General features: G+C 53.9%; 2 protein-coding genes across 5 annotated transcripts in view; both read left to right on the top strand.

Annotated features, from left to right (window-relative positions):
• The window catches only part of PIGS (phosphatidylinositol glycan anchor biosynthesis class S), a 19,765-nt gene extending 14,520 nt beyond the window's left edge, over positions 1-5,245 (top strand). Inside the window, exons 8-12 of the mRNA XM_017542091.1 lie at positions 401-515; positions 2,022-2,167; positions 2,716-2,816; positions 3,616-3,826; positions 4,176-5,245. Coding sequence (XP_017397580.1) covers positions 401-515; positions 2,022-2,167; positions 2,716-2,816; positions 3,616-3,826; positions 4,176-4,451 — 849 coding nt within the window. The 3' untranslated portion in view covers positions 4,452-5,245. The remainder of the gene's footprint in view (positions 1-400; positions 516-2,021; positions 2,168-2,715; positions 2,817-3,615; positions 3,827-4,175) is intronic.
• A 713-nt stretch (positions 5,246-5,958) lies between these two features.
• Positions 5,959-12,038, top strand: UNC119 (unc-119 lipid binding chaperone). 4 transcript variants are annotated; one of them, XM_017542093.2, is made up of 5 exons: positions 5,959-6,285; positions 10,062-10,175; positions 10,635-10,737; positions 10,888-11,060; positions 11,343-12,038. In XM_017542093.2, the coding sequence occupies exons 1-5, from the start codon at positions 6,066-6,068 to the stop codon at positions 11,453-11,455; spliced, it is 723 nt and encodes a 240-aa protein (XP_017397582.1). In that variant the 5' UTR covers positions 5,959-6,065; the 3' UTR covers positions 11,456-12,038. The 4 variants fall into 4 exon arrangements, with proteins under 4 accessions (XP_017397582.1, XP_017397581.1, XP_037599214.1 ...); XM_017542092.2 differs by having other exon boundaries at positions 5,992-6,285; positions 10,888-12,038; XM_037743286.1 differs by lacking the exon at positions 5,959-6,285 and adding an exon at positions 6,562-7,738 and having other exon boundaries at positions 10,888-12,038.
• The last annotated feature ends 707 nt before the right edge of the window (positions 12,039-12,745 follow it).

Genomic DNA, 12,745 nt, shown 5'->3' with positions numbered 1-12,745 from the left:
AAAAAAAAAAAAAAAAAAAAAAGATGTGATTCTATGTCACATGTCGTTGTAGGGAAAACACATGGGAGAATTTGTCAGGTCTAGGTATTGGGAGTAATTGCTTCAGAATAACTGGCTTGATTTGATCTTGTAGACACTGAATTATGCTGTTCTGTTTCCCTCTTTGTATAGACTCTTAGGAAACCTGGTAAAATATGTGGTGTTCAAAGCATATATTTAGTGTATTCACTTTACCCTTGGCTTTGCTATTTTCTTCTGCACCCATTTTCTTTCAACCCTGATTTTGTCTCTTTTATGTTGTCTTGTCCTGATTGTATCTTTTTAAGGCACCTCAAATCTTTTTTGGGAGAAAGTAGAGTATGAATCTAGATAAAGTAACCACTCCCTCTTTGCTCTACAGATTCTTTACTATGCAATGTTGGGAGTGAACCCCCGCTTTGACTCAGCTTCCTCCAGCTACTATTTGGACATGCACAACCTCCCCCATGTCATCAACCCAGTGGAGTCCCGGTTGGGTGAGCACCTAAGGATGAGGGTGTTTCTTTTCTGCCAGGCTACAGAGGGACCCTGACGGCTTAGCCGGGTGAGGGGTGGGGGTTGGAGGTGGATTGTATATAGTGATGGTTCCCAGGTTGGGTTGGTCTGAGGAGACTGGGGAGATGGAAGCTCCTTTTTTTCTTTTTTGAGACAAGGTCTTACCTTGTTGCCCAGTCTGGGGTGGAGTGGCACAGTCAGAGCTCACTGCAGCCTCCAACTCCTGGACTCATTCGTCCTCCCACCTCAGCTTCTTGAGTAGCTAGAACTGCAGGAATGTGCCCCTACACTTGGCTAATTCTCAAAAAGTTTTGTAGAGACAGGATCTCACTGTGTTGCCCATGCTGGTCTTAAACTCCCAGCCTCAAGTGATCTTTCCACCCCAGCCTTCTAAAATGCTGGGATTATAGGCGTGAGCCCTATAATATGCCTGAGCCCTAGGTTCCTTTTTCATGATGCTCTGTTGATATCTCCGTCTTCACACTATCATATCCAAAAGCATTTATTAAACATGATTCCCAGCACTTTTTACAAATGAATGGCTAGGCTGTGTCTATCTCCCTAAAAGCCATCTAGGAGAGAGGTAGTCACACACATAGGAAAGACAACAGCAAAAGTACATGAGGGCAGAATTTGGATGGACAGTTCTGCTGATTGAGGTTGAATAACCTTGAAGCTAGTATTATAGTTTTTCATTTTTGGGGTAGAAACTAGGAAGAGGAGGTGTGACTAAGAACTGGAACACAGGCAAACCAAAGTGAGTATGTCTAATTGTGGAATCTCAGACACCACAGGCAAGCTAGTGTGGCCCGAGGACTGTGAGGGGGTGGCATGTGAGGTCTTAGAAAATTCCTCCATTCATTTATTTATTCAGCAAACATTGGCTGAGGGCCTACCTTATGACAGTGCTGAGTACAGAAAAGAAGGGCAGTTTAGGCAAAGGGAACTGTGAGCTTAGATGCAGAAGAGTGAGAAAGCATAGGCATTTAGGAAGCTCAGAGTAGTTTAGTGAGGCCGAAATGTGAGTGATGACCAAAGATGAAGCTGGTAAGGCAGGCAGGGGCCAGATCATAAAGGACCATGTTAAGGAGTTCGAACTGTAACCTGTTATGGTGGCTAGCCATTGAAGGATGTTAAGCAGGGAACCGACATCAAGTCAGATTTCTGGTTTGCATAAAACTATCTGTAGTAACATGGATACATTGTGGCAGTGGCCAAGAAAGCTGCCTTAGACACTCAAGGGGCCTTTGAGGAGGGAGATTCTGGGGTGTTTTGGTGCTATGGACTATGTTTCCATCTGTGTGGCACATCTCGGAGAACATTCTGAAGCCCTTTACTATAGAAAGCAAGGACAGGAGGATATCCTAGTGATTGTTAGTTGGGGAATCAGTCCCAGAGTGAGTGACCAGCAAGTTAGAGGCTGACCTGGGACTGGGTCCAGGTCCAGCAGGTTCTGATGTTCTGCCTTCCCTGTCTTTATACCCCAGGATCCAGCGCTGCTTCCCTGTACCCTGTGCTCAACTTTCTACTCTACGTTCCTGAGCTTGCCCACTCCCCACTGTACATTCAGGACAAAGATGGCGCTCCAGTGGCCACCAATGCCTTTCACAGTCCCCGCTGGGGTGGCATTATGGTAATAGTCACACTATGCAGACCCCAGAGCCCATGCTTCTGGGATAGGCAGGTGTTCCCTGAAACTGTGTTCCTTCTGTTTTCCTTCTGGTGTCCTCCATGGCCCAGCCTGGGGTAGGAGCAGGCAGGGAGGTGAGGGTGCCATGTGCTCATGCGTCTCTTCTGCAGACCCCACTCTTGTTTCCACCAGTGTGTTCTATACTCTGACCCTTTGCCCTTACCTAGGATCATTCTGTGTCTATCATAGATCTTGGCCTTATTTGTGGGAGTCTTGCAAGGCTGGGAGCCCTTGTCTCCCTTGTTAGACTGGGAGTTTCTCATGGGGGAGAATTCTACAGTGGGATAAAAAAATATGTTCTACAGGACCTTCAAGGGGGTAATTGGGATAATTTATTTAATGCTCCCTGTAACAGGTACTGAAAAAATATTAGCTATACCATGAGGTTTATAGGTTCTAAAGAGCAAAGAATATGTCTTCCTTTTCTCTCCAGAGTGCCTAGGGCAGAGCGGTGCATGGCCTGGTGTGATGTTGTGGCATCCCCCTTTCAGGTATATAATGTCGACTCCAAAGCCTATAACGCCTCAGCGCTGCCGGTGAGAGTCGAGGTGGACATGGTGCGAGTGATGGAGGTGTTTCTGGCTCAGCTGCGGTGAGGTCCTGGATGGTCCACTTGGGGACATAGTCTCCTCGGCTGCAGAGGGGAGTTGCAAAGCGGAATCAAATCTTACCTGGCGGGATATCTTGGCTGTGCCCGGAGCCCCAGGGAAACCAAGAAGGGTTTCTAAGGATTCTATCCTCCTTTTTCTAAGAAGGACTAGTAGGTGACAAAACCAGTTCTAAGAAAAATAGACTCATGAATATCAGGTCCATGGGGCAGTATTAGGGCTGCTTAAGGCAATAGCTGTTAATTCTTGTGCTGCCTGACGGATTGAGAGTGGCTGCCTGAGGCTCTGTGTTGAGGATTCTAAGGCCGTATCTGGGCTCATTAGGAAAGAGTATTCTGATTGACTAGTGGTGTCTGTCACAGATGCAGGCTTAGAGAAGCACAGCACATGTGCCTTGGCAAAGGCAGTCCTGGATCATCCCTTAATGCTAAGTCCCATTGGCCCCATTTGTTCAAAGAGAGGGTGGAGCAGGTGAAAGGATTAAACTAAGTTGGTGTTATCAGAAGTATTTTAGCCATGGAACTTTTTTTAAAAAACAAGATCTTGGAAGTGCAATATCGAAACAGGTAAAAGCAGAAACACCGGTTGGAATAGTAGGGTTTGCGGCTAACTTGCTTGGTGTTGCCACTTATGCCCCAAAACCCTGAAGTACTTCCATTTGACCCCTGTGGTTCTGGGTAAGATTGAAAATCACTGGCTTAGGACAGGTATTTGAGAAATCTTAGCCATCCTCTCCTACCTTGTGGTCTCAGCGACCTTGATCTTACTCCGCTGTTTCTACAGGTTGCTCTTTGGGATTGCTCAGCCCCAGGTGCCTCCAAAATGCCTGCTTTCAGGGCCTAAGAGTGAAGGGCTAATGACCTGGGAGTTAGACCGGTTGCTCTGGGCTCGGTCAGTGGAGAACCTGGCCACAGCCACCACCACCCTCACCTCCCTGGCACAGCTTCTGGGCAAGATCAGCAACATTGTCATCAAGGATGATGTGGCATCTGAGGTAAGCAGGCAGGGGATGGATTTTGCAGCTTAGGACTGGAGTAGCCAGAGAGGGCCAGAGTGTGGTGAGATTAGAGAGTCTGTGAGGTCCGTGGTATGAGTGGGCTTGCCATCTTCCCAGGCTTCCTCTAGACGGCAGTACCAGCTCCCCTGCAGAAGTATAGATGAGAGTGTGAGCTTTCAAGCTGACCCTTGGAAAATAAACCATATCCCTTCAGACAGACTTCCAGAGATCCCAGATGAACTTCAAGTGTCTTCCTCCCTAGATGGAAGGCACAGTAAGGCCCAGCTCCCTTCCCACCAATGCCTAGGACTTGCTGGTATACCTTCTTATTCCTTCTCCTTCCTAGGTGTACAGGGCTGTAGCTGCAATCCAGAAGTCAGCAGAAGAGTTGGCCTCTGGGCACCTGGCATCTGCCTTTGTCGCCAGCCAGGAAGCTGTGACATCCTCTGAGCGTGCCTTTTTTGACCCATCACTCCTCCACCTCCTTTATTTCCCTGATGACCAGAAGTTTGCCATCTACATCCCACTCTTCTTGCCTATGGCTGTGCCCATCCTTCTCTCCCTGGTCAAGATCTTCCTAGAGACCCGCAAGTCCTGGAAAAAGCCTGAGAAGACAGACTGAGCAGGGCAGCACCTCCATAGGAAGCCTTCCTGTCTGGCCAAGACGGGCGGTGTTAGATGAGAGGCACATACTTGGGGCCTGCCGTCTCCAGTCTCCACTGTTGGCTCTCTAGCAACCAAAGTATGACACTCCAAGATGGGTTCATCTTTCCTTCCTTTCCCATTCCCCTGGCTCAGTCCTGCTCCACTGACAGGGGCCTCAAAAGGCACATCATTCGGGTCTCTTTATCTTGTGTGATCTTTAAGGCTGCTGCCTGTATCCCTCTGGGGCAGGGACTGTTTATTCTTTTGCCCCATTTCTCAACATAGCACACTGGTGCACTGAGAGGAGGGAGCATTATGGGAAAGCCCCTCCCCTCCACACTTCTCCCTAACCCCTGTGGGAGAGCCCTAGCCTCTGCTGTTATGAAGGGGCCAGGCATTGGTCACCTCTGGGAACTTCTCCCTCACTCCCCTCCCTCCTGGCTGGCTTTGTATGTCAGGTACAGTCTGATGGGAGTCCAGGAGGTAGCAGCTCAGGATGTGGTGCTCTGTGTATGTGGTAGAGGTTCCAGCAAGTTCCAGATTTGGAATCAAACAGTTGTGAATTCAAATTCTTATTTTTGCACTTATTGTCTGGAGTACTTTGGATAAGCTGTTGAATCTCTCTGAGCCTCAGATTTTCATTCGCTCAAATGGCACTGATGATACCTCCCTTACAAGGCAGTTGTGAGGATTAAACGTGATCAGCATGTAAAGTGTCTGGCGTATATTAGGCTCTTAATAAACACTGGCTGAATATGAATTGGAATGATATGAAGTCTGAGCTTTACTCTTTCTTTCTGCATTCACACGAAAGTAATGGTTTCCTGGTGTCTGTCTTCCTGTGCCCACAGGTCCACCTTGCTTCCACGTGGCCACGTGCCCTTCCTAGCTGGATTGCCCAAGGCTGTTAGCATCTGCTTTTTACCTGAGATACTAACTCATTCATCAGATTCAAAAAGAAAAAAAAAATCTTGAGCACCAGCTGCAGGGAGCCTTCTGTTAGTTGCTGGGGTCCTCCAGAGAACAAAGTAGGCAGGGTCAGTGCTTTCACAGAGCTGAGCTTTCGGGGGAAGAGTCAGCGGACAAATAAAAATAATTTCACATACTGCATTAGAAAGAAAAAAACAGGCTGGTGAAATGGTGACTGAGGGGGAAGGACTTTAGACTGAGCGTGAGGGAGACCGTTTGAGCAGATGACATTTGAGCTGTGACCAGGAGAAAAGAGGCCATCTGGGGAAGAGCATCCAAGCAGAGACCCTGAGCCTGGAACTCACGAGCAGAAAGGCTAGAACACAGCGAGTAAGCGGAGAGGTAGTCAGGACCCCACTAGTACCAGGAAAGTGTCAGAAAAACAGAATGAAGCCCAGGGCGGGCTCCCCCGACTCCCCTCCCACGCTCCCGCGGCCTTGCGGCAGGGGTGGGCCGGGCGGCGGGCGGGATCAGCGCTGGGCCCGCCCCGGGGGCGGGACAGGGGCGGGGCGGTACCTGGAGCCGCGGCCGGGGGCGGGGCTGCGGACGCTCCCCCTTCCCCCGGCTCCAGCCGGCGCAGGCAGCGGCGGCGGCAGTAGGCGAGCCGCGGCCCTGCGAGGCCATGAAGGTGAAGAAGGGCGGCGGCGGGGCCGGTACGGGGGCGGAGCCCGCTCCAGGGCCCTCGGGCCCGAGCGTGGCCCCTATACCAGAGCCGCAGGCGGAATCCGAATCTGGGTCCGAGTCGGAGCCGGACGCAGGCCCAGGGCCCATGCCGGGGCCGCTGCAGAGGAAGCAGCCGATCGGGCCGGAGGACGTGCTGGGGCTGCAGCGGATCACGGGTGGTGAGCACCCGCGAGGCAGCACCGCCCGCGGGCGGGAAGGGGAGAGGGCGCGAGGGGCCCTCCCGGCGCGCCGAGCCCCAGCCCCCGCCCCCTTTCCCGCCTCCCCTCCCCCACCGGGTCCCCCTCTCCTAGGTCTCCTACTCTCCCTTCTGCCGCCAAGCCTTAGATCTCTGTGTACCCCCTTCCGTTGATCTCTCTGTGCGCTCTTCTCCCTTTTGAGATTTATTCCTTCCTTTTCGAGGGGCCCGTCCCCTTTTCCCGGCGTGGAGGTGCGGCAGCAGCTGCAACCGTAGCTCTGTCCCTGTGGAGTCTCCAGAGCGCTTTGAGGCCCGCCCCTGCACTAATGGGGAGAGGGGCTGAGTGCAGCCTGTCCTCAGCCCCTACGCTGGAGGTAACTCAGCTAGTGGAGGCCGAGTTACTTGGGAGGCGTTCAGGCTCTTCAAGCCTCCCCAACCATTAATACCCTCACCTCAATCCTCCAGGAAGACTTGGGCCATTTTCTTCCCCTGGAAAGAAACTGAGCAGGCAGCTTCAGTGCGTTGGCTGTGCTTCCTCTCGTGGGGAGTGGCTTAACGTCCCTCCAAGCCTGGACTGTCACCTGTCCTATTCTGGGCGCTCTGTCATCAAGGGAGGCTTGGTTTCCACTGTGGTTAAGAGTTTCTGAGCTGCACTGCCTGGTTGGAGTTCCAACTCTGCCATATAATTGGCTGTGTGACCTTGGGCAAGTAACCTCACCTCTCTGAGCATGCCTTTTCTACTGTAAAATGGGGATAATGATACCTATCTCATAAGGTTATTGTGGAGATAAGTTCTCTGATTCTGTCCGGTGCCTGGCATCTATGCATGCTGTGTACCTTGGGCTCTTTGGTCAGTATATTTGGGCCCTACAGGGCTGCTCATGGCTGCTGCCTGGAGTCAAACAACTTGGCCTTCAGGGCAGGGGAGGGGGTCATGATAGGCAGGGAACGAGGGCTGGGAAACCTCATAGCAGAGGCCTTGGCTGAACCTCAAAGGATGAGCGGTGCATGGAGAGACGGTGGCTCTCCACCTTGGCCTCATCCACCAGCAGCCTGCCTTGGCCCCCTTTGTGAGGATAACTGTTGGGGCTCCTCTCTGTGGGTATGAGGGACAGGTTTTGAAGTGGACCTGAGCCCTGGAGCTTCCAAAGCAGCAGAACCACAGGGCTCCCAGACACAGCTGTGGAGGGGAGGCAGCCTTGAGCTGGTGCTCCTGGGTCGCTGGGGGGCCCACTCCTCTCTCCTTTCTGAGCGGGGCAGCAGCCATTATTGGCTGGGCCCCCAGAGTGCTGAGCTCCCGTGCCCAAGCAGGCATCGATGGAGGGAGGGGGCCTGGACCAGGCTGATGTTGAAGCCAGTTGGGCTACAATTTGCAACAGCAGCATTTAGGATTCAGCTTAGCTCTGGGGCAGAACTTTCTCAGAGGAAGTCCAGAGGTCAGACTGACTGAGTTCTAAGTAACTTTGGGGGTTTATGTTGCAACTAGAGGGAGCTTCCAGCTCATGTACCGCCATTTGTCTCCTAATTTGGAGGAAATACTTAGCCCTTAGAGATTAGGCATCTGTGGAGGGTAAATCGGGAAAAGGGCTTTATGGGAACCCCTTCCTGTGCAGGAGTTGAGAATCGAGTTCCAGGGCTTTCCACCCTGGCACCCCTTGCCTGGTCTCTTCTGACCCTAATCACGTAGGTCTGAGGTTTGCTGTTCCCAGATTACTGGGCCCTGAATCCAGCTTAGGAAGCTATTTATGGCTGGGAGGAATGGAGCAGTTGTGGTCTGAGCCCTAGGCCACTCTGCCCCTTATTTTGACCTGACCCTGGGTTCCAGGCCTCATCCTTTCTAGAAGGGAAGGAATGGTCATGGTGTTCTGAGCTATGGACATCCCTGTTCCTCACTTCCTCTAAGGACAGAGAGGCTGATAGATTGAGTTTTCAGTAGAAGGCACTGAGCTCAGACTGCAGGAAGTTGTTGCCAAATGGGAGAGGCTCCGAAAGTGGAGAATGGGAGGCGAGAAGGCCTTATGGACCTGGGAGCTGGGCACGAGGATCCTGCTTCCCACTCTGCCACCTCCGTTCCCTATGCTCTGTACCTTCTCTGTGTCTTTATACTGGTGCTTACTTTCTGTGAACAGGGTGAGGTAGGGGTGGCCCGCTTCCATTCTCCCCCCACCCCACCCATGGGCTGTAGTAGACTCAGGGACCTGCCTCTCTCCCCCCACCCCACCCATGGGCTGTAGTAGACTCAGGGACCTGCCTCTCTCCCCCCACCCCACCCATGGGCTGTAGTAGACTCAGGGACCTGCCTCTCTCCCCCCACCCCACCCATGGGCTGTAGTAGACTCAGGGACCTGCCTCTTCCCCAAGCTGTATAAAGTCTATACTGGGCCCCGGGGTAACAGATAACTGCCAGGAGGGCTTCCTGGAGGGGACTGCATCAGGCTTGGGGAAGAAGTGGGCCTGGGGAAGAGAAAATGACTTTATATTCACTTCCTCTTCCTGCCCCAGAGGATTAGGAGGTGGCCCAGGGGCCTGGAGGGTGATTTCTGGGCCTCGATAGGCCACCAAGGGAGGATGTGATGCCTCGCAGACTGATAGCACCAGAGTCCCTCCCCGTACCTCTCAGCTCTCTTTGTTGCCAGGGCCTCCCTGAGCACTTGAAGTTGCTGCTGCAAGAGCTGTGAGGGTTAGATAAGGCCCTGGAGGTCCCTAAGCTTCCTCAGGCAGGGCCTCCCACTGTTCTTGGTTCCCCTTCTGGGCCTGAGGACTCCCCTTACCCCTTCCACAACCGCTGCTGCACCTGCCATACCCTCTTCCTGGCCTAGCCTGTGTTCTTCTCTATGGGGGTCGGGGGCTACTTTCTCCAGGGAGGTGGCTCAGAGCCAGGGCTGTGTAAATGACCTCTAAGGGGGTTCCCTCTGCTTGCTAAGACTTCCTCCCATTTGGAGATCAACAAAGGATGAGAGCGAAGTTGGCCTCCTCCCCCTGCCATATCCCAGGCTCTGGGCTTGAGTCAGCAGAGCTTTGGTTAAGCTGCTTAAGGGAGCTGGGCTGGTGTAAGCCTCTTACTGAGAGGAGGGGGTTGGGAGGGGAGGAGGAACAGGGAAGGGGTTGTTCACCTGCCCCAGCACCACCCGTGTCAGAGAAAGTCCCCTCAACATCAGCCTCACCTGACACATCTAGATGTCATGCCAGGGGCAACCGTGGGACAAGAGTAGGGGTATCCTCCAGAGAAGGACTGTGACTCTACCAGGCAGAGCTGTGTGTTCCCCTGCTTTACAGTGTGGTTCTCAAAGGCAACAGAGAGGTTGAGAGATTGAGTTTTCAGTAGAAGAGGCAGGTCAGACTGCAGGAAGTTGTTCCCAAATGAGAGGAGAGGCTCCCACCACGCTGGAGATCCAGTTCTCCCAAAGTCACCTAGCCAGCCTTAGCAGAGCAGAGGCCAGAATGAGGACCTTCAACTCCAGGGTGGGAGGGAGAGTGTCCGGGAGGTGGCCTTGTCCTCCATCTTTCTCTGCCCTGCCCTTCATTGGCCCCCAGAGGCCACTGGGATGGCTCTCCTTATCCCCTGTTAGATCCCCATGGTGGAGTCATGTCTCTTTCACACTGGGGGTGTACCCCTATGGCAGGGGCTCAGGTTCCTCTTTCCAGAGGGCAGTGATCCCAGGGATGAGAAGATGGTAGCTACTCTGGGGTCTCCCACAAGCTGACCTGGCAGCAGGGGCTTTGGGGCCCTTTCTTTGCTCAGCTGCCTGTCTCCCCTAGACTACCTCTGCTCCCCTGAGGAGAATATCTACAAGATCGACTTCGTCAGGTTTAAGATTCGGGACATGGACTCAGGCACTGTCCTCTTTGAAATCAAGAAGCCCCCAGCTTCAGGTGAGTGGGCTGGGTGGGCCATTGACAGGTACGAGCTGTGGACTGGGCTGCCAGGGACTCCTTGGGCCACAGAGGAGTCCACAGAGCTGGGGCTTGGACCCCAGCGTTCTCAGGAGTCTGCAGGCAGAGAGGGCCCCTTCTTTTCCTGCCCATTTGTTTCTGAGGCTGGACATCTTCCGAGGTCAGCCCTGCCCCTTCGGTCCCTGGCAGCCTGACCTCTACAGGCCTCTCTGGGAACTGCAGTCCTATGGGTCCTGGGAACCACAGTGGCGATTGGGATACTGCAGACCTAGAACCCCTAGGTGGCGCTATTCGGCCAATGGTCTGACCCCTCAGTGTGCCCCAGAATTTCTTGGGGAGTTATAAAAAATTCAGACAGATGGGGGCCTGAGGATAGAACCTTGGGTGGACGAGGGCCCAGCCTGAAGTCCACTGAGCCTCAGCGGGGGTACATTGCAGAGCGGTTGCCCATCAGCCGGCGGGACCTGGACCCCAATGCTGGGCGCTTTGTCCGCTACCAGTTCACACCTGCCTTCCTCCGTCTGAGGCAGGTGGGAGCCACGTGAGTCACTGGGCAGGGGGTGGGGTCGGGGGGTGAGGGAGAGGGTGGGAGTGGGCCCTTGTCAGCCTCTCCTAGGGGTGGCCTGTCCCGAGCCTGTCTGGCTGGCTGACTTCAAGGACAGACTCAGCCTTGCCTCCTTCTCTTGCTCAGGGTGGAGTTCACGGTGGGAGACAAGCCTGTCAACAACTTCCGAATGATCGAGAGGCACTACTTCCGCAACCAGCTACTCAAAAGCTTTGACTTCCACTTTGGCTTCTGCATCCCTAGCAGCAAGAACACCTGCGAGCACATCTACGACTTCCCCCCTCTCTCCGAGGAATTGAGTGCGTGGGCAGGGCTTTCTGCGAGTGGGGATGTGGGGGCACGTGGGAGACGTGGGGGGCGTGTAGAGACCGAGCTGTGGGAGGGAGGGGGACTTGTGGGTCTGACCCCATTTCTCCCCGCCCTGGGGCTCTGTGTGTGGCGCCAGTCTCATATCATCTGTAGAGAAAGAGGCTGGGGATATCTCAAGTTGTTGCCGTCCGCAAACCCCGGTCCTGAAGTCCCTCCAGTGGCCGGAATTAGGCTCCTGACCTTTGCCCGGCCTGGCTGGGCCTCTCTTGCAGTAAGCGAGATGATCCGCCACCCGTATGAGACCCAGTCTGACAGCTTCTACTTCGTGGATGACCGGCTGGTGATGCACAACAAAGCAGACTATTCCTACAGCGGGACGCCCTGACCCCACAGCTGGCCCCACCCCGGGACGCTCTGGTTCTGGGCCCGGAGCTGTGACCTCCCCAACGCTCACCCCTGAACCCCAAGTCCTCTGCTTGGGAAGTGCCCCAGGAGACCTGGACCCTGATCAGTGTTGGGAGGAAGGGTACCTGGTGTCCCGGTCAAGCCCGTGAAGCCCATGGGGCCTGCTGCGTGGGGTGGGGTCGTAGGGAGGCTGCTTGCCTCCACATCTAGGAAGGCCTATGAGAGGAGCAATCAGGACTTCCAGACGACTTAGCTCAGCCCTCCTTGGGCCCAGTTTCAGAATAGTGTTCCCCTATCAAGGCTGTGACTAGGTCAGGCAGGGATCCATGCCCTGTCCCTCGCCCACTACCTTCAGGCCATTTAGAGTTGTACCTTACAAAGATCACGGTGGGCTCCAGCTGCCAAGCCACCCAAGGGAGTCTGGGCCTTAGGCCCAGCCCCATCCCTCCCATGAGGGGCCAGGACACTGCCTGAGGTGTGGGCGGGACTGGCTGAGATTGCAGCCCATGTTAGGAGCTGGACCAGCTGTATATAGTTTTCAATAAACTTTCTCCTTTTCTGTTCTCAGGTGTGGCCAGCCTCTATGTGATGGGCAAAGAAGGGAGGGGGGATAGGCAGGAATGTGCTTAGGGTAGTAAAAAATTTCTCCTACAGGCCGGACACGGTGGCTCACGCCTGTAATCCCAGCACTTTGGGAGGCCGAGGTGGGTGGATCACGAGGTCAAGAGATCGAGACTATCCTGGTCAACATGGTGAAACCCCGTCTCTACTAAAACTACAAAAAATTAGCTGGGCATGGTGGCGTGTGCCTGTAATCCCAGCTACTCAGGAGGCTGAGGCAGGAGAATTGCCTGAACCCAGGAGGCGGAGGTTGCGGTGAGCCGAGATCGCACCATTGCACTCCAGCCTGGGTAACGAGCGAAACTCCGTCTCAAAAAAAAAAAAAACAAAAAACAAACAAACAAAAAATTTCTCCTGCCTCCCACCCTCCAGTGCACTCTAACCCCTTGGTCTTCCTGACCCCTGATTCTCTGTGCCCTGATACCACCTAGAGTCAGCATTTAGAACAGGATGGAGCTGGAGAGGGTCTTTCTTGTCATGAAGCAGACCCAGATCCTGAGAGGGGAAGCTTTGGCCCAAAGTCAGAGTCAACCCTGGCAGAACAGAGGCTGAAACAAAGGCCCTGAATTCCAGGGTGGGAGGGAAGGTGTGGAGGAGGCAGCCCTGTCCTCCGTGCTATCTTCCCTGAACCCCAGAGGCCACTAGGACC

Source organism: Cebus imitator, unplaced genomic scaffold (assembly GCF_001604975.1).
Source record: "Cebus imitator isolate Cc_AM_T3 unplaced genomic scaffold, Cebus_imitator-1.0 Scaffold140, whole genome shotgun sequence".
Classification (NCBI taxonomy): domain Eukaryota; kingdom Metazoa; phylum Chordata; class Mammalia; order Primates; family Cebidae; genus Cebus; species Cebus imitator.
Note: the sequence above shows the minus strand (reverse complement) of the source record. Positions and strands in the feature narration are given on the sequence as shown.